We start from the raw sequence: 21518 nt of genomic DNA on the forward strand, positions 1-21518 counted from the left end.
CTCACTCACGCAATATAAATATCTATCAGAACTGAAATGATATCGAGGAACTGTTTTCAAAACAAGTCAAACCATTTAAGCAAAACAGCAACCGAATATGACACATTCGTTCATTTAAAATGAGATGAAAAAAAATATCTGTTAATTAACACTTGGAGTTAAATTAACATGAAATGAAAAATTCCTGTTCATTACCACTTGGAGTCGCTTTCTTCAAAAAACAAAGACCTACATTTTTAGCTGCTGACATTCTCAGACCTGACTTTGAGTCACATCAAATCAATCACAAAAAAAAAAGGTATCGAGACCAAAGGGAAGTATGTATCCATGCCTTTCTCTTTATTATATTTATTATATTAAACAATGGCAACTATTTTGCTAAACGGGCGATTGAACTCAGTCTTCATGAAATACGTCATTTACATCGATGTACGCACGCCACGTGGCTGTAAATGAGTTGTTCTGATCCAATGTAACGTCAGCTCGGAATTGATCACATTGCATGGTTGGAGTGGATCAGAATGAGCAAAAAGGAACTCCATTCAAAGACCTCGGACGTACGCTACAAATGGGGCCTTAATGGCAACGCAGGGAAAATGACAGGATGACAGGAGGAAAACGCTTGGAACAGGTATTCAGCTTCGTCCTGACACTTTATGTGACACTGGAAATAAGAGCTCAACTCCTAATATTTGATTGCACAATCAAAATAATTGTATTTGATTGGCAGCGTCGCGTCCCTGTCGGCTGAAGTCAGAGCAGGCTTGACGAAAGGCCGACGTCCGCCGAGTCGTCGGGGCGTCCACGTGACCGACGGGCAGCCATTGGTCGGCTCGGGTCCCAAAGGTCACGCCGTGCTCTTCCCAAAGCCTATAACTAGTCGGCGGCGCGCACGCTCGTTCGGAGGGGTGGTCGCGCGTCTCCCGGGTGCCTGCTCACTCGTGTCCACCTTGTTCAGGATGGAAAATGTTTCCGTTGATGCAATGCTCACTCTCTCCGGTTTGAATTTCCCATTTGCGTACCGAATAATCCTGTTTGTGCTGGTGTTGCTGTGCTACCTGATCATCCTGCTGAGTAATTTCACCATTATTGTTGTCATCCTTGTTGACAGGAAGCTCCACAAGCCCATGTATGTTCTTCTGTGTAACTTATGCATCAATGCCGTGTACGGGTCGGTGGGCTTCTACCCCAAGTTCCTGGTGGACCTCCTGTCGTCTCATGTGATTTCTTACGCCGGCTGCTTGCTGCAGGGTTTTGTCATACACTCGTCAAATTGCTGCGATTTTTCCATTTTAGCGCTGATGGCTTACGACAGGTACGTGGCTCTGTGTCGGCCTCTGGTTTATCAGTCTTACATGACGAGGCAGAGAGTGTCCCTCTTTGTGTTTTTGGCCTGGTTCATGCCTCTCTTTTGTATGTTTACGAACACGGCGAGCATCTTGGGCAAAAAGCTGTGCGGCTCTCACATCAACCGGCTCTACTGCGTCAACCAGATGGTGGTCAACGTCATCTGCTCGCCACCCAGATCCCACACCGTCATCGCCATGTTCAACATTGCGCTTTATTTTTGTCATTTCCTCTTTGTTTGTTGGTCTTACGGGTATCTGATCAAAATTTGCATTTCGTCCACGCAGATGTGGAAGAAGTTCAAGCAGACGTGCATGCCGCACGTCCTCTGCCTGGTCATTTACTCCGCCACCATACTGTTAGATTTGTTGTACATGAGATTCGGTTCGACCGACGTGTCGCAGCATTTGAACAACTTTATGGCCATCGAGTTTCTACTCATTCCTCCAATTTTCAATCCGCTCATTTACGGGCTGCAGCTGACACTCATCCGCAACAGGATCGTGGGCCTTTTTCACAGCAAAAAGAAGATCCACAGCTTTTAGATGGAGATGAGACGGAAAGAGGCTTTTGTTAAGGAAGACAAAAAGAACACAAATAAGATGATTTGACTTGGAGCCAACCCAGAATATCCTTTACACCTAATGTCATTTCCAGGTTCATTTAAAGAAAGTAGAATTGAGTAGAAAATTGGTTTATATTAGTCACTGAATGATTCCAATGTGTTTATCGCAGGAGAATGCCTTTCACAATGCCAACTGTTGCCTAATTTTAGTTTTTTATTCTAACAATGGCAATGCTTATATCTCGACAAAGTCAATTGTCTGTTTTGTCCGCTTGATTAATATTGATTTGAAAATCTTGACGTTTTGAAATTGGATTGAAAGCAAGAAATCATTTTTTATGTTTGAGGAAGATGACAACACCGGTAGAGACAAATAACCATTCACACTTGCATTCACATATTTAATGAAGGAGCACATGGAGACGGAATGATTCATTAAAGAAGACATCAAGTCAAAAATTGTCTTTACTATTTTGTCTACTATTAGTCAAAAAAAGCTCTTTTGACAAATATTACCTTTGTAGAATTTGAATAAAATGGCACCATCCACTCGTTTTCATTCATCTCGGGGGGCGGCCGTCTTGTCTCTAGCTGTCGACTGAAAATGACATCACGGCTCGGGTTGCGACCAATCACGGCTCAGCTTGCGGGTGACATCGTTGTGACCAATTTCCAGTGATTCTTAAGCATGGCCTCACAGTTTCAAATTGGGCCATGAGCGCCAGCTGGTGGACAGCAAAAATAATTCCAATTTTGCACCTGTGGACCGAGACAGTCGCATATTTTAGCCGTCAATTAAAGATTAGCTCAGTTACAATTGGTGAGTGTTTAAAAGAAGTGTTTCAATAGAAAAACGGCTATCCTGACTTCATTTGACTCACCCGAAAAAAGCATCAAAACGTTTGCGTGACCCAGAAAGCAAACATGCAACAGTTTGATTTTTTGATTGGCATCGTCGCGTCCCTGTTGGCTGAAGTCAGAGCAGAGCGCTCGTCCAAGGCTTGACGAAAGGCCAACATCCACCGAGTCGTTGGGGCGTCGACGTGACAGGCAACCATTGGTCGGCTCGGGTCCCAAAGGTCACGCCGTGCCTTTAACTAGCCGGTGGCGCGTACGCTGCTTTGGCGGAGCGGACGCGCGTCTCCCGGCTGCCTGCATTTGTGTCATGAGGTAATTTGCTGCGTCTGTGTCCAGGTTGTTTACCATGCAAAATGTCTCCAGTGTCACAATGCTCACTCTCTCTGGTTTGAATTTCCCATTTGTCCAGAGGCTAATCCTTTTTGTGCTTGTGCTGCTATGGTACCTGATCATCCTGCTGAGTAATTTCACCATAATTGTGGTCATCCTTGTTGACAAGAAGCTCCACAAGCCCATGTATGTTTTTCTGTGTAACTTATGCATCAATGCCGTGTACGGGTCGGTGGGCTTCTACCCCAAGTTCCTGGTGGACCTCCTGTCGTCTCATGTGATTTCTTACGCCGGCTGCTTGCTGCAGGGTTTTGTCATACACTCGTCCAATACGTACGATTTCTCCATTTTAGCGCTGATGGCTTACGACAGGTACGTGGCCCTGTGTCGGCCTCTGGTTTATCAATCTTACATGACGAGGCAGAGAGTGTCCCTCTTTGTGTTTTTCTCCTGGTTCATGCCTCTCTTTTGTATGTTTACGAACACGGCGAGCATCTTGGGCAAAAAGCTGTGCGGCTCTCGCATCAACCGGCTCTACTGCGTCAACCAGATGGTGGTCAACGTCATTTGCTCGCCACCCAGATCCCACACCGTCGTCACCTCGTTGAACGTTACCTTTTATTTTTGTCATTTCCTCTTTGTTTGTTGCTCTTACGGGTATCTGATCAAAATGTGCATTTCGTCCAGGCAGATGTGGAAGAAGTTCAAGCAGACGTGCATGCCGCACGCCATCTGCCTGATCACTTACACCGCCACCGTGTTGTTGGATTTGTTGTACATGAGATTCGGTTCGACCGACGTGTCGCAACACTTGAACAACTTTATGGCCATCGAGTTTCTACTCATTCCTCCAATTTTCAATCCGCTCATCTACGGGCTGCAGCTGACACTCATCCGCAAGAGGATCGTGGGCCTTTTTCACCCCAAAAAGAAGATCCGCAGCTTTTAGATGGAGATGAGACTGTTGTGAAGGGTGCCTTTGTCAAGGAAAGACAAAAAGTAATACCGTGAAAATGATTTAACTCGGAACAATGTTGAATATAATATTTGCTATGCTGATTGCAATTCACTTTCCCATAACGATTTATACAGAGTCATCTACATGCATTAGAATATGGCATCATATTTATTTACTTTTCTTTTTTTTTGTATTCATGACAAGAATAAAGTTGTTCTTTTTCACATTTACGCCTTTGTACGGAATCTTCATGAAACAGACCATGCATGTTTCTGGCACGGAGTGGAAAAAAAAAAAAAAAAAAGAAGCACACTCCGCGTCACTTGGTGACGCTAGTGCACCGCAACATCCAGCGAGTTCTCCGACCCGCGGAGCCACAGCGTCGGAGAAGAAGGCCGTCCGTCCGTCAGCCCACCCGCCCGCCCGCCCGCATCTATCCAGGCAGCCAGGCAGTCAGCCTCTTCAGTCGTGCGGCCACTGCTGCGGCACGTCCAGTCAAAGGTCCAACACTACCGCACATGCGATCTCCAGCCGACAAGCACTCCAAGCTTCCTCGCTCCTTCTGCGTTCCACGCCACCGTCGGATCGGACGACGCGCCTGCAGCCAGGCAGCCAGGCGGGCAGGCAGGCAGGCAGGCAGGCGGGCAGGCTTCCAGACGTCTGTCTATTTGTTTTCACCCTGAAGGGGAACCACGGTGAAGATCTGTGAGTACCAAGCCGCCTGCGAATAGCGTCTCTTTTGTGTGTCTTTGTGCAATACCACACGATCCTTATTTAAGATCGCATTTGCGGGTGCAAACATTACGGTGGCTGTGGAGGGCGGAACGATCCTGAGTGGCAAAAAAAAAAAAATAAACAAACCAACACACACACAAAAAACGCGAGGCGGCTGTCGTGTCCCTTCGGTTGTACCTGACAGCGCTGCTTGGCAGCTTGGCTGCCGATCTACCGCATCGTGCTCGGTCAACCGAGGAAAGCTCTCGCGCAGTTGTTGTTGCAACACATCGGGGGGGGGGGTGTTAATGCAGGTGTTCGCCGCAGTGTGCCGTCAGATGATGTCTTCGATGCACTACCATAGATTAGATTAAATTAGATTAGATTAGAGACAGGGAAGAACCGATATTGGGGGGGGGGGGGGGGGGTTAAACACCCCGTGACGTTGGGCCCGGTTGTGATTTGTTATTGTGAGCATGCAGTCGCTTGTCTTGCTGGGGTTTTTTTGGGGTTGCATACTCCAATATTATTAGACAAAGTGATATAGATTTATGAATTAGAGATGTCATTTTTTTTCGGAATCCTGTCTGACCTTTGCTGGATGGTGCGAGCAGTGATGAGCGCTTAGCACGGCAGCCTCACACTTCCCCGGATATTTGTCATCACTCTGTTGTTTTATTTTACGGGACGCCACTCGTGACATTTGAGCGACCCGACATCCTCGATATGAGCCACGGCTTGCAAAAGCGAGAGCCGAGCACTGTACGACGTCAACTTGCCGTTAGCCCGCAACGGTATTAAACATTTTGCTCCTTCCTGCTGAGTCATCTGTTATCAAATATTTATAGATGTAGCTTCTCAAAGCAAAGTTACCCTCATATGTTGTACAAAATAATTTTACAGCTGACCTTGCTGACCTTGCTGACCTTGCTGATGTGGACTGTGTGCGTGTGAGTTTTGACCCCCCCCCCCCACACACACACACACACACACACACACACCACTGCCGCGAGGGTGCCTCGGCTGTATGTTGGCAAATCCAAGCAGTGGCAGTCAAGAGGCCAAGCTAACGTAGCTGGCCACGAGGGCGAGTCTCTTATAATCTAAGTGTCGTACATAACCGGAGGCAACGGGATGAGACCCCCCCACTCCCCCCACCCCCGTGGACAGAGCTCTCCATCCATCCATATGGCCCCTGCCTCCAAGACGTGCTTGTTTTAGCCTTGATGGATGCGGCATTGCTAAGTAAGGAACCGAGTCCTACTCCACAACATTTGCAAAGCCGTATTGCACGTGGATGAAGAAAAACCTCAGGGACTTGACGGCGGGGGTGGGATTTCCTCACTTCGCCGCACGTCTTCCTGGAGTTAGATCTGAAAAGCTCCGGTTTGACCGTCTGAACAAAAAAAAATGTCGGACGACTTTGGCTGGCTATCGTGGCGGCTCCGTCAAAAGTAACAAAGTTGAAAGGAGTGCATTTGCCCCACTCCATTTTAGGCTTTCATGCGCTCTCAGCATTTGCGTTGCACAAGGGAATAAGAGCTCTTTTTCATGCCATTTGCCGCTGAAACTGCTGAGAGCGCTTGCTTCATCAGACTAACAAAGTAGGCCACGCAAGAGAGCGAGCGGGCGAGCGAGCCAGCGAGAACCTTGAGCGAAAGCAATCTTCCTTGCTCCTGTCGGGGAAGTGCGGCAAGTCTTTCTGGTCCTCACTTGTCTCTCGTCTGTGATGAGACTCGTTTGGACATTGGGCTATGAATTTGGACAAAAGCAAGAGTCGGAGGGGCTAGTGCAAATGACGCCGCGTGACCCCAGCTCGCGTGACTTCTTGGCTACCCTCGGGACGGCCGCATCAATGCCGCTCCATCAGCCGTGCCACCAAATTATGGCGAGCCGCAGGTTGTGGCCCTTATTCATGCGTTAGACGCACTTGTGAGGCACTGGCTTATGCATAATGCATCACTCTTACTTTAGGGGGGGGGGGGGGGCAAAGCTATAAATACAAGTAAAGTACACGCTCGTCCAAGTGTCCGCGTCGGGCCCGCCCCGTACCTATTTTAAGTCATCCGGAGTTCTCGGCGAAAGTACGAGAAAGGGCGAATTGCACGTGCCGCGTGACGTTAGCATCACTGCACAGATGTGACATTAGAGTCAGTGTTGTGTACACACACACACACACACACACACACACACACACACACACACACACACACGCTTGGACAGCCACTATATGTTATATTATAGGACTGCCAGCAGTTGTTAAAATAAATTAAATAGATTTTCAAAACGGTGGTCGAAGCGTTGCAATTTCTACCCCCCCCCCCCCCAAAAAAAATTGCTACACTCAGTAATTGTGTAAAAAACAAAATGTCCAAAATTTGGGATCATTTCACATTTGGAAAAGAAGCTCAAGTGCAATGTGAGTCACGTAAACAAGCGGCTAATTTGCTGACACCCATGTCACTCACCGGATTAGGCCCCGCCTTTCAAAGCCATACACACTCAAAGTCACGATTGCTACAGTCCAAGGTGCGATTGGCGACCATTCCAGGTGAATGTTGATTGATGAACGCTTACCAGGGAAGCTGGACAATGTAAATTCCAAATGTTTTCTATTTTCTTCACGTGGATGGAGCACGTCGTTTTTTTGATGAGCATTTAAAAAATTGGCCTTGGAAAAGTGGGAGTGAGCCGATGGCTCATTCCTAATGTGTTGTTCTTGTTCTTCCATTGCTATGCAAGGTTATGCAACATTCTTTGAAGGTACAAAAATGCATCAGTGGCGTGCGTGGGGGTGAATATTTGTTGTTGTTCTTCAGCATGAAAATGGCTGGGTGCAGGTTTCCGTCGTGAAAATGGTGAATAAGAGCAGTCTTGGCTCCACCGCAGCCTTGCCCGTGGCTACTCGCTGTCGCTCAAAGAGTAACCCTGGCCGGCTTTGATAAAACGTGCGCCGCGCTCGGTGGCACGCCCGCTGCACGTGGCGGATGAGATCTTCAACCTGTCGGGATGCCGTATGCCGACCCCGTCACCTGTCGCGACGGCCCGTGAAGGTCTCTTGCTATCCACTAGTGTGTGTGTGTGTGTGTGTGTGTGTGTGTGTGTGTACATGTACATGCATCTCCGTCATTCTCTATTTTTTTTTTAGACTTATTTTATATAATTATATTTTTATTACAAATATTACAGCAAGTCCTATCCAATCTTCTTTGCATAAGATAAATCATATTTCTGCTCTGTTTGTTTACAAATATTCATTCCTGAGAAGCTTATGAAATTGAAGCTCGTTTTGGCTTTGATACAAATGTCTATACAAATAATACGAAGGTCACTTTCGTCTAACAAGGTAACTCGGCTATGGCATGGAGGAAAATGAGTGGCCATGATGTATTTCATGGTGTCTGTGACGGCCGGCCGGCACTCACGTTTGAAAGCTTTAATGTAGCTGCCATCTATCCAATGACATGTTTTGACTAAGGTCGAAGAGGCCAAACCTCAGCATTCTCAGATAGCCTCATAGAAATCAATTAACCACAATGCCTGCTGGCTAAATGTCCTCCATGATGGAAAAGCATAATGTTATTTTAGGGTTCAGTTCCTTCACAGACTATATTTTTTTGTCTCTGTTACGGCTACTTGTGTTTTTCCAGCACGTACGTCGGTTTCCTCCTTGACCGACGATCCCCCCCCCCCGATAGTTCTTGCGAGGACGTGAAAGGGTTCCTTCAAAGGTGGCCTCTCTGTACTTTGCGTTAGTGAAGAATTAGATTGGAAATTTTACGATCAAATACCAAGGTCAAACGGCTCTCGTATCTATGGCTTTCTCGCCAAAGCAATTACTCAGGAGTTCTTGAAGAAGGCTCACATCAAATCTGGTTAAAACCGGTTTCCGCCGGGGCACCGTCAAACGTCAATATTATAAATATCACGTTAGTTGTTCATATGAAGCAATAGGCTGTTACTTTGATAAGGTTTATAATACCCTGGCACTGTTTTTTTTTTGTTTTGTTTTTTTCTGGGCTAGCTTGTACGCTAGCTTGTACGCCAGCTCGGCCGACGCTAACCGTCGTTCGAGGTCTTTGGCAGCAGAGCTCCAGACAGATGCTGCACGTCTATGGAGGCATATTTGTCTACTGTGCTCACTGACTGGGAACATTTTAATTTAATCCCTATGTTTCTATAAAACAGGTCCAGATTTGTTCCGCCTCCGGGCAATACAGAAGCCGCCGCGGTGGTTGGCGAGCCGGCAAAATGTACAAATGTTTTAGCGACAAACGTCACAATGGGCCTGAGAAGTTTCAAGCCGTTGTTGTGGCTTACCTTTCTTCACCGAGACGCTAAGAATTGTCACATATTCAAGATGAAGATGGCCATAATTACCGCATACAGCTCCCAGCGAGGCCTCCATATCGGGTCGTTTTGGGTGAGCGAGCGCCTGGCTGCCTGCGTGCCGTGCCGTGCCGTCTTCGTCTCTGGCTCGCAGACTCGGACTTGGTTTCCAACCTTTGCGGCAGCGGTAGAAGCACGTTTTGTGATTGGAGGCAGATAAAAGGCTTGCTCTTTCTTCAAACTGGACTGTAGGACGTAACGTCTTCCTTTATGACTTCATGCTGGTCTTGTAAGGCAACCGAGCAGTTTTTCAGATGGAAACAAAACTAATAACAACAGATATAAAAACATTTTTTGCCTGTTAGCTTTCCAACCAATGGATGTCTCATGATGATCTAAAGACAATGGATGATTCAAAGTGATAGCCAGCGCTCAAAATTGTGCATTTTTCTGCCACTTTGAAAGATAGTGCTGTGTTTTATTGTCACCCCGTTATGTCACTCTTGAACAATCTGTACCTGCATCGGAACACCATGTTCTAGCATTTTTTTAGTCATCATCAAATGAAGTCTGGCTTCACTTCGCAGTCGCTACTAAGGAGACGGATGGTACCTCTCCGAGGATTCCCGCATCCTAGCGCATTTACGAGCGGCCGCCGAGCGAGGTTGCATCCTCCGGTGGAATGGGGCTGCAGTGCTGCTGCTGATGCTGATGTTGCTGCTGCAGCTGCACCATTGTCGTGTGTGTGTGTGTGTGTGTGTTTTTTTTTTTAAGCCGCCCTATTACTCAGCTCTTTTTATTTTGTAGTGCTGTGTTACGGCTCCCGGGGGTTGCGCCCGCTCACTCATTTTATGACCTTGTTGCATGGAAGTGCGCACGCTCGCCGGAGAGCTTTTTTTTTTTTTTTCTCCACCCGCAAGCTATCCGTACTTTAGGAGGTGCGTTTGCGTGTTTGTCAACTTTGAAAATTGCAGCTGTATTTAAACTAAATAGTTGTTGACCCACGGGGGTCCTTTTCTGCGTATCGGGCGGGCTAGGCTCAGCTCAGCGCTGCTGCAGCTTTCCTGTAACAACAAAACACACATTTTTACAAGCCAAACGGCTTTCAAGCAATTATTGCTGCAACATCTGGGCATAAGGAGAAAGGGAGGCGGGCCAAAGAGCACCAGCGTCCTGCAGGGCGCTCGGCTATAATCGAACCGTAAATAAGACACGGCTCATGCGGGATCCCGCTTGTGCAAGCAAGCGTGGGTGGGTTGGTTTGTGTGTGCGTGTGGGAGAGAAAGAGGCCATTTCAATGGAGTGTGCAGCAGGGCAAGGGGGGTGGAATCTGCCATATGGATGAGAAAGACAAAAGGAGAAATGGAGGAGATGAGAAGAGGGAACTGGGCGCCCCACGTCAAGTCACTTAACGCTCCCCGCTGGCCCCGGGGATGCTGACGGCACACTTTGGGTGATTCATACCCCCCCTCCTCAAATAGTTGCCCCACCCCCACGTCTTTTGCGCTCTGCTTCTTTTCTTCTAGTTGACCTAGTGCTGTTCCATTTTTTTTTTTTTTTTGTCCTCTAGTTGGCCTTGCAGATTTGGACACTTGCTTTCAAGTTGGCAGGTCTGCTGATGCGTGCGACAAATCCTCAGTGTAGCCTTTCTCGTTAGTCCCTCGTTCATCGCCGAGGCTCCATTCTACGAGGGAGAGGAACATCCTCAAAGACGATAGACTGTCTGCATAATACTACCCATAACAAATATGCATGTGAGGTGCAGTTATCTTTTTGTCCACTAGGGGCTTCCATCCTTACATTGGACACTGTTGCGATGGAGGGTTTTAAGGACGTTAGCCATCAAATTGGACGTGAACGCACGTGTCCGGCAATTGGCAAGGCAAAAAAAAGAGAATGATTCAGTGATCAAAGAGTATTGATACTTTTCATTCAATTTCAAACGTGTTGCTGCATTTCCCGTGACTCCGAAATGTGCAAATTGTGACTGTGGAAAGTCATAAAAGAGTGCTGGCTGCTGATTTTAGAGACTGCTTGAGGCAGAGCACTTGAGATGATAAACGCCGGTTTCGATGAAGTGATAAACGTGAACAAGATTACTAAGTTGGAGGAGGGAGGCTGAGTGATGCTCTCTCTCGCTCTCCTACGCTATGCTAAGCTACGCTACGCTCTCATTTCCGCTCGCGACCGTAATAATGGACCACTTGTGGTTTGACAAATTTGCTCCAACGAGCCATGTATGAAAAACATATGCTGCTTGTTGGTCAAATCGATGGCAGGCCCATTGTGGTTTGTTCACATGGCTGAAGGCTCCTACTTGTAGAAGATGCACGCCACATTTCCAAAAGAGTCTCAAGTTCCTCGCTTGGCTGATTCTTCTCTTTTGCTTCCCCGAGGCCAAGGAATGCCACCAGAAATTCCGAATCCTCCACCCTTCACAATTCCCTTCCAAAAAAATCTTCCAGGAAAACGATCCAAGCGAACAAGTTTGTTTTGAAATTATTATTTTTTTTGCTTTTCTATTTCTCTTGGCTTGTGTATGTGTGTGCAAGCGAGATTTCTTGAGCTGATTGATTTTCCCGCCATCCCTGTGAACACGCACCGCGTAGAAAGTAAGATTGTGTTTCATGACGCTTGATCGGAATCTGCGGGACGGCTGATTCTGTGAAACCAAGACGTGCCGTCGAGCGTTCGGGATGCGGAGCGCCCGGGAACGCCTCTCGTGACATCGCCCCTCGATCCGATCAGATTTCCTTGAAAGCAATTACAAGACATCTGATAAGTTCTTAGGCAGCCTCTGATTTTCTTTTGTCTAGCTTCAAAATCTTCTTTTTGGTAGCCGATCCGATAGCAAATGTCCGATGTGTGCCAAAGCACTTGGCTGAAGATGAGCAAATATTGCCTCAAATACTTTCAGAAGCCATGGAATCAATAAATAACTTCAAAAGATCTTTTATAATTGATCATAATCATCTCCTTTGGCAGTCATTCACTGCCGCCTGCTGAGTTGGCTCAGTTTGCATCTGAATGTGCTTTTTACCTATTTATTTGGGCTCCCAGTTTGCCGGAACTTGAATTATTCCCATTGTTCCATGAATCGTTTTAGCGCCTAATGTGATGATGTCATGGCAACCGGCTTGTAATTAGCGCTCAAGCCCAGATCAAATGGGCCAACCTGCAAATCGGCATCTTCGGACAGCTTTGGATTTCAAGTTCCTTCAATGAAGAAAGCAATGCGGAAATACTTTGTTTATTGCCGCCAAACAAGTCCGTACGCAAACGTTTCACACCCCGTAAATGAGACTTTACGAGATTTCTTGACACGCTTGAGCTTTTTTGGTGTTGACTAACGACACGTGCACTTGAAAGCGGGGACTGGCACGAACGCAAATACTTGCCACCGAACGTCATTTTCACTGGGAAGCATCCGACTGTTTTGTACTTGTGCACGCTCGACAACAAGGACATCATCCTTCTCCTGCACTGCTAGTTCAGTGATCATTCAATTCATTACTCACAGATTTTTTGGAAGGCGTTTCTATTCACGTCAATGATGATTGGAGGTGTCACAAATGAATTATCACTGTGCTGTTTTGGAGCTTTGAATGGTTGTCCCATTGTTTTCTCGTCACGGTTGGCAACTCGCACGTCTCTCACCCGTTACTGCCGTGACTTTAAAAGGACAAAAAAAGAAAATAAAGGAGGAGTTGCTTTTGAATGGGATGGATGGATGGATGGATGGATGGCGTTTCAATGAAATTTGCACTGTCAGTGGCGATGCCTCAAGGACGTGCTTGATTGTTTGTCCATGTGTCACAAGCCATCGCTCACACTCGGAGCAACGACGCATTTAGCATCGCACATTTTCCGACGCTTTAAACGTTTATCAAGTCTACCTTGTGTAGGCTCGTCATCATTTTGCCTATTTTTTTTTTTTTTTACCCCGATATCATCCTTGCCAGCCATTTTTGATATTCCTATGGATAGCGGAATCCATCGGTTTACCACCGACGACGAATAAAGCGGTCAAAGGATGTTTTTCAACCTAATTCAAGCTTCTCTACATGTTTTCCATGGCTAACGTTTCACTTTAAAACCACAGAAGAATTTTTCTGAATGGCCTGGGCTCCCATTCAATGAGTGGAGCGCAACACTTGACAATAACGTTAATAATAACGTTAACGTTAACGCCGGCAACGTTAATATCATGCTTGCAAATTCTACACACAAACACGCATAAGTGTGCACTTGTGTGGAGTGAACAAGGGAAGGGAAGGGAAGGGAAGCTTTCTCCGCTTTGTGAATGAGTTGCTCCGGCTGAATGGTTAAGTCTCCGTGAGGTCGACAGCCCACGAGGATTAGGCGAAAGAACGTCAAATGAATGGCAAGGGAAGAAAAAGACACTTGGAATGATACTAATCCATATATGTATGATTAGATCGATATTTTTTTGAATTTGTTGCCGGATCATTTCTCCGCCGCATGATCCCCTTTGACAGCGCACATCTATTTTTGTAGATGCCTTTCTCCATTATTCATTAGCAGGCAGTGGCGTGTGTGAGCAACAAGCACAGGTTGGAATCTTGGCCGCTTGCTTATCAGATGAGCGAGCGCTTTTCCCTCATCGGAATAACTAGCCAGTGCTTCGCTCATTTGTGCGCGCAGTCAAAAGTGACAAGGGACAACTATTTGAATTCTCACAGCAAAAGTTGAAAACTCGGACGTCCAAATCCGAGGGCCCCCCCCCCCCCCCCCCCGTAGTCTTATTAGTTGTACAGCGTTGTAAAGCATTACGCAAGCATTATTAGTCACACACCGCTGCCCAGCCAGCGCTCCCTAACTGTCCTCTCGTGGCTTATACTGTCCTTTTATCTTCCACTGACCTGTCTAGAATAATACTTAAAAATAAATTGACTCTTCAATGGTCTCTACATTTCAGTTTGTCGCCTTACTTTTAATCGCAGAGAGTTGGCGCTGTCGAATTTTGGCTTCCTGTGGTGGCGCCGCCAATGTTGTGGCCGGGGCTGGGCCGAACGCGATTTTTATTGTGATTTATTTCCGTGGCCGTTGCGCAAATCATCCCACCATCTGCCTGTGGCGGCGGAGGCCAAGCCCGACCACTTAGCGCTTGGCAGGTTAAACGGGGTGCCGTGATTCAAAGAGGGAAACGCTGGTCAACGTGAAGGTTATAACTCTCGGAATGCAAATTTCAAAGCGGCTGCTTGTGTTTCTTTTTAGTTGGACCTTTTTTTTCTCTTGTTTATATGTCGGTACGGGCGAGTGCTAAACCCTTCAGGTTATAAAGGATGTTAGCTAATTGAAGCCAACTGCTGTGTTCTATAAAATATTAAAGTGGAACACATTTTGCTTTCCGCCCCGTAAGACTTAACAGTTGACTTCAACCTCCATTTACGTGAACACAGTTCACCGCCGTGCACGTTTGGATCTGTCATCTGGAATCCAGTTGCTTAGCGCCGCGTCCAACTGGATATTCGTCAAGTACGTTTTCAAGTACGGGAAGGGGCCTTGACCAATTGAGGGAAAAAAATGTAGGCAACCCCCCACTCATTAAAGAATATTTGTTTTGTGTGTTGTGATCATGACAAATGGATTACGTGGAGAAAATGAGCAACGGCTCGGTCTTGTTTTCTCCTCTTTTGGGTCAGAAACCAACCATGTTCGACTAAAAACAGCCAGCAAGAATTTTCCTTTTTTGATGAGTTGACGTTCTTGGTGGGCTTTGGTGCCATAGAGCACAATATTAGTCAAAATAATATTTTGTATTTTCATTTTTTATCAATTTTGATCTCATCTTGATTGATTTTCTTATGGTGTGCGATGAGAATTTGTCTTACAGTCATAAGCTTGTATGCTCTCGAGTATCTTTTAAGCTCCAAAATCGATTTTCTTTTTTTTTTTTGGGTATTTTTGATATCCAACCTTTCAGGAACCCACACGGAGTAGCCCAAGGTGACCGAGCAATGTACGCGATGGGAGCAATCAAACGCCAATGACCTCTTAACATCCTTCTCTAATGAGCGCTGGCTCGTGACTCCTAATCTATAGCGTGTACAAACGCCGCGGGGTTCATCAAGGCTCCACATCAATGTTGATTTTCCGCACGTCCGGCCGGCCTGCTGTGCAAATGGCGTCGACATATAGGAATCCGAACGTGATTTTTCGGCGGCACGCAAAGCTTTCCAATGATTTTTTTTTTCCTCAAAGTGAGACGCCCCACTGGTGACAATAAACATCACCATGTGTGTCCTTCCCGCTCTCTCAATATGGGCTTTAGTGGGTAATAACCAGCACAGCGCACTTAACTCCTTCAGTGCCGTTTCCGAGAGCTTTGCGTGATCGATGGCGATGTCTCGGGTGAGTCCATTTTTTTCGCCCGACATGACATTTCAGACAAGCGTGCGCGTATTCTTTACAGCAAGCCGTGTGTCACATTCAATCATTTCCCTTTGACCTATGTAAGTGTCCGCCTCCCCTGTGGCGAGCAACAATTAAGCATATATTTTTCCGCCCGCAGGTGCGTGCTTTTCAAGAACAAATCATGTGTTATGACTGTTGTGACACTTGTTTAATTGCTCTTGCGTGTTTGGAACTCAAAATAGAAATTCAGTTCCGGTTGCCACCAGATGGAGGCCGGTCCATATTTTTGATAGCAATACATTTGAAATGATGGCGTCCTTATTTTCGCCATTCATTGCTGCTGCATTTTGTTGAGCGCTGACTGAAAGTGAATCCCGCGTGGGCTCGGCTGACGGGCTTCTTTTTGCTACGCTGCGTTTGCACTGAGGTGCCGCCGCACAAAGCTGTCAACGCTGAGCCATAACCTATTTACATCTGGAATTTTTTTTTTTTCTCTTTCCAGAATGTATTTGAATGGGAGTCTGCAACTTTTGCATCCACGTGCCAATTTGACTGGAGGGCGGTTTTGATGAAGTCTCTTTATATTTCAAAGTCACTCTGACAGCCTTCCACTCCGGGCGGATGCGTAGCTCCGTCGCTTTTAGCCTGGGTGCTAATTCCTTAAAGATACCTTGGGAGTGAGAGTGAGTCATTCCTTCCCCTTCTGCTGCTGCTGCTGCTGCTTCCCCACTATGTGACTCCCATTCCAATCTTTTTTCCTTCCCCCTTTTTTGGAAGTAAACAACTCCCGTAACCATCAGCTGTTGTGCCATCTGCCTAATTTCTCCATCTCACGCCGGAATCAATCGGTTGACCCCCGACTCGTTCAAATCAGATTTTTGCCGATCGCAAGTTCCCAATTTGCCGAGCGCTTTTGTCTCTCCCTCGACAACACACCTGATATCTCAATATCATTTATCCTTTCGAGAAGGACACGAGGGACAGTGGTTCGATATCCGGCGTTGCCAGCGCGCAACCAGATCCCATAAACACCGCAGACAATATCGATCTATTTGAAATACCTTGGCAAAAAAAGCTCCGTGCTTATCCCAGCACATCTGCATGTGATTTGTCTTCCCAAATGTTGCTTATCTGGGACACTCATCTTGCTGTAATCTGTCTGTGACACATCCTGGATGTGGAGGTCTTGGAACAAAAAAAAAAAAAAAGGTGACCTCTGCTTTGTGTTGCTTCAACTTTTACTGTTGTACCCGACGGGCTCCGTGTTCTGTTGTTTTGACGATCTTAGTTAAAAAAAAATTCCGACCTCAAGCATCCCCTGTGGTGAATGTCAGATGTTCGAGGGAACTTTTTGGACTCTGTGAAAACATTCATTGCACAAGAGTGTCTTCTCCAATTAGCTCCGGGTAATTTCCATTAACACGAGGTGGCCCTTGGAAGCTGTTCTTTACGATTTCGGAAGCTCATTAGGGGAATCGGCAACCTTTGCCCACCTCACTGATCATCGCTCGCCGTTTCTTATGACGGACCAGCATACGGCCGACCGCTTGGGTGCTGGATCGCTAACACGCTAACAATGACAGACTTTGCATTTCAGTTATAATGACTGTCAGGATAAATCACATCATGCAAATTCCTTGCTAGCGCTCGGAGGCCTTTGGGGGCTAGGTCGGGTCATCACCCTCCATTTTTGCAAATTTCTGCTCTCTAATGCGATATTCTAATGTGACTCCACTTCTGCGGCAAGGCGGGAGCGGTCGTCCCAAAAGCAAAGGGCCCAGCTTGTTGAAACTTGTTAGACTCACGTGGAGTAATTCGACACGGCCTAAAAAAGATGCAGTATTCGCCGGCCGGTGTATCGTCACTCCAGTTGCGGCCAATTCCCGCGCAGCCCTGGAAGCACGCGAGCCGCTCGTAGCTCGCGGCGGCCGGCCGCACGACTGCAATTAAATGAAAATGAATATTAACGAGGCAGATGCGCGCCATGTCAAGGACATCCCTCATTAATGTTTTGGACTCGCTTGACTGCTCCAAGGCACTTAAGCAAGCGAGAGCGCTGCACAGCCAATTACAGATGATTGGAAAATGTTTATGCTTGATCATTTCGGCTGTCAAAAGTTATTTTTAAATTAAAAAAACTGTTGTTTTAGACCGAGGATGTCAAACTCATTTTTGTCCAGCGAGACGAGTAGAAACTGCAAATATTTTAAAAAGATGAATGGTAATAGAAATTGCTAGCAATTTGCAATTTTATTATTGACACATGAAGTCGATCCACAATTTGTCTTGGCGGGCCACATAAAATGATGTGACGGGCCGTATCTGGCCCCCGGGCCTTGACTTTGACACCAATGTTTTAGACAATAAGGACATCTTTTACAGGACGTAATATTAAGAGAATCGTTATTCAAATAAAATTGTTGACTTGTTAATTTTTCTCTCGCATCTGGGAAACTCTCAAGCCAGTTTCAATAAGAAATCATACCACAGTCAGTTTATTGACATTTTAGTCATTCTATCTTTTTCTAACAATCAGTTTTTTGTTTTGTTTTGAACAGGTTGACTTCAAGGGATTGGAAAATCAAAGTGGCGTCTCCCTGACGACGCATCGGAAGGGTGAGTGAAGCTCGGCCACTTCCAAATGAAGCTTCAAATCATTTGCATGACGACTTGAGATAGCAGAAATGACTAAAAACCCAACGTGTGAAAGTGGAGCACGCAGCGGGGTTTGTGGCAGCAGATACATCTTTGTCTCCGGGTGGCAGGGCATCGCCGCCTCTCGTTAATGACCCCAATCCGGCCTCGCTGGAAATGTTCCCCGGCTCGCGGAGGGCTCCCGATGCTATCGCGATGCCATGCAAGCTACTCACGTTGGCAGACACGGTTGTCCCCGTTGCGCGGGCCACTCCGAGGGTCTTTGCTTTATGATGGCTATTTTTAGAAATATCAGGGGAACCCGGGCTGCGTGGCTCCTTGTCACTTCTTTGCTTTGTTATTCGCCAAACTCCCAAAGCCGTCACTCACGGATAATTACGCAGCGTGGGAATCCATTTATCTCCATTTATTCCGAGCACGGTCTTTCCTCGCTTGTGACTCATTTACGTCATGATTTGAGAAAGCGGAAAAACATCCCGAAATAATGTGGATGTCAGGTCGAGAGTCCAATTTGTGTGTGGCTGGGTTGCTATTTTCTAACTTGGATGTGCTTCAGCGTCTTGTGGCTTGTTCTGGCTTTTGGTGCAGAAATCCTTCTGTTTTTTTTCTCTCTCTTTGCTTCTCAGCTCAGATTTGCAACAGCTTATGTTTTGTTTTGTTTTTTTTGTCGCCGTGCAGTCAGTCAGTCAGTCACAACATGGCAGGCGGGCGAATGATGATGTTGTTCCTCAGCCCTTCTGCCCACGCTGGGCTCGCCTCAGCTACCTTCTTATCGGCGCTATCTGCACCGGCAAGTTCCTCACTCGCATCCACTCGTCCGTCCGTCCGTCCCTGCGAGCAGACAGGACGCAGATGGATCCAGTATCAAAGGCGGCGTTTGTTTTGGAAACCTGGCCACGGGAGCGGTGGCCAGATGCAAAAACAATGGCGTCATTCAGGCCCGGCCACGTTCGGACCCGCTGTCGCCGACCCCGTTCATTCATTCCCGGCCGACATCTGCGTTGGCGGAGGGGCGGGTCGAGGACGTTCGCTCGACAATAGCAAAGCCGCATTAATATGGCGCTTGTAATCCTGGCTCCGCTTTGATACATCACGAGCCGGCCTTGCCACGCGCATCAACATAAAACGCACGGCCAGTGACGTGGCGTGCGCGTATTGGAAAACAATTTGAAAATTCAGATCTTCCAAAAATGAGAAAAATCTGTTTTTATTCCGATTGTTATAAGCCATTGACTGAAATGTGATTATCATATCATCCAAGGTTATGATTTCAGCTCTTTCACCTTGATCAGATTACACATCGGAATTAGTCTAATTAGCACAGTTGCTGATTAATGGCCAGGCGCCCGGATAGCGAGCGAGTGTGTACATGTGCAGGGCAAAGGGTTGAAAACAAAACAAAAAATGCAGTCTACGCTCGAGAATCAAATGACATCCTTTGACTTTTTGCATCCGGCCTTACTTGCGTTCCTAATTTTGAGACCCTCGACAATTACAGCATGGTTTTTTTTCTTCTGAAACTCAATCTGGTTTGCATCATTGCTAACCTGTGGAGAAATGTAAATATGCTCTCATTTCACTTCATCAGAATATTAAAGCCGCTAGTTCAGTCCTGGAAAGCACGTCGACATCCCGCGTAAGCATCGGCGAGATAACTCATGTCAAATATTCATGGCCATCTGCTGTATGTTTGTCGTCGTGCACGCTTGAGCTCTTTTTTTGCGTCTTTGGCCCAACTTTGCCCCGGTTGCCGACGTCTCAGGCGTCAAGTGTTATGTCGAAGCTGGGATAATCCCGACGTGAGCTCTTACAGTGCCGCCGCTGTCTTGAAATGTGGCTCCAAAATGTTCACCTAATCATAAGATGACACTTAAACGCTGAGTCTGCCAGTTGCAATTGACCATATTTGGATATGTGAGGTTTGATGATTTGAGGTGGTCCACAAATGTGAGATTTCAACACAAGTGACGTGGCAGACAAAAATCTCCATCATATTCATCAGCATTACCATCTCGCACATAAACAACTTGTCACCGCTGCGGGCCTTCACAATTTATTGTTGTTTTAGTCGTCTGCTGCAAGTGCAGGCGCGCGTGTGCATGTGAGTGTGTTTTTTTGAACTGGGTGAGTAGCTTTGGTGATGCGGACTGATGTTTTCCCCCTGCGGCTGTGGGAACTTTCAACATGACTGCACCATGGCATAAGTTTGGTGTCACATTTTTCTCAAATGATGCCCATTACGTAAGAACTGAATTCAGAACAGCAATACACCTTTTTTTTCATTTCTATTTTATTATTATATTCAATCATATTATATTGTATGATATTATTGTTTTCATTTGTATTTTTATTTTATTTTACATGATATTCTTTTCTTGTATTTTTGTGTTGTGACGAGAACAATTTGAGTTTTCATGAACTTCCTAAGGTATTGTCAGTGCAATCAATTTTCCGCTGGTTGTTCCAAAGAGAAAATGTCAGCCTTTCTGGAAGGATTTTGCCGTTTTCCTTCACAACGGCGTCACCAAATTTGGCACCAGGCTTTGCGAGGTTTCCTCAAGCTCGCGCGGTTAAAATTAGCACTGATGAGTCATTCATTAGCGCCTTTGTGTGTGTGTGTGTTGGCATGCAGAGAAGCGCCGTTGGTGGCTCACTTTATTAAATTGCAATTTATCAAAGTCCTTGTAAAGTGTCAATATGTCTTTTCAATTTAACACGGCACAAACTGGTCAATTTGAATGATTCCAAAAAACGCCTTGAAAATCCAACGCTTGATGTCGAATGGGCAACATTTTGACGAGAGCCGCAAATGGGGAAAACTTGACATTTTCAGCAAATACCTTCAAACAGGCATCATCAGATCTCTGAATTCTCTTTGCAAGGTTTTAAAATTGGTGAAGAGCCAACAAAGGTTCTCATTTCCAAGAAGAACAGAAGGGTCAAGGTCATGATCTTTTTTTTTTTTTCCAGCATTGAATATTTAGCGAAGCTTACGCATGCATTATTCACAGGACGGCGTGCTGTCATGTCTGACCTTTGCTTAAAGACACATATTACATACGGCAATGTCCTTCGTCCGTGGCCACTGTGACTTTTTAAAAGTCAACTTTACAATATTTTTAGGTACATTCACACAAAAATGACTTTGAAAATTCTTATTATTCATAGAAATAATTATAATTGTAATATTATTATTATTATTATTAATTTAGTTAAATTCGGTTGTTGTTGTTGTGGCACTTTGGGAAGTCTAAATGGTCAACATGCAAAAGGCAACTAGGTATCGGGTCACATGGCATGGAGTCGTTCATCGGGGTAGTAAATGGCGTTGGCGGGCTGGCGGGCGGGCTCCGCTGAAGCCTGGCGAGAGAACGGCCAGCAGAG

The 21518-nt window shown here is 46.2% G+C and overlaps 3 protein-coding genes across 4 annotated transcripts in view; all 3 read left to right on the top strand.

Moving 5' to 3' along the window:
• Positions 1-941: 941 nt before the first annotated feature.
• On the top strand, positions 942-2350 carry LOC147051350 (olfactory receptor 6E1-like). Its single transcript, XM_085920674.1, has one exon. The coding sequence runs from the start codon at positions 960-962 to the stop codon at positions 1890-1892; it is 933 nt and encodes a 310-aa protein (XP_085776800.1). The 5' UTR covers positions 942-959; the 3' UTR covers positions 1893-2350.
• A 766-nt stretch (positions 2351-3116) lies between these two features.
• LOC147051351 (olfactory receptor 6E1-like) lies at positions 3117-4068 on the top strand. The gene has a single exon (XM_085920111.1). It carries the CDS (start codon positions 3117-3119, stop codon positions 4047-4049), a length of 933 nt encoding a protein of 310 aa, XP_085776237.1. The 3' UTR covers positions 4050-4068.
• Positions 4069-4438: 370 nt separating this feature from the next.
• adarb1b (adenosine deaminase RNA specific B1b) overlaps positions 4439-21518 on the top strand; it is a 38764-nt gene continuing 21684 nt past the window's right edge. For both annotated transcript variants that reach the window (XM_085920108.1, XM_085920110.1), the window contains exons 1-2: positions 4439-4763; positions 18038-18095. The gene's annotated coding sequence lies outside the window, so the exon portion shown is untranslated. The remainder of the gene's footprint in view (positions 4764-18037; positions 18096-21518) is intronic.

The sequence above is a fragment of the Syngnathus leptorhynchus genome, chromosome 9 (assembly GCF_054491065.1).
Source record: "Syngnathus leptorhynchus isolate UIUO chromosome 9, UIUO_Slep, whole genome shotgun sequence".
In the NCBI taxonomy this organism is placed as follows: domain Eukaryota; kingdom Metazoa; phylum Chordata; class Actinopteri; order Syngnathiformes; family Syngnathidae; genus Syngnathus; species Syngnathus leptorhynchus.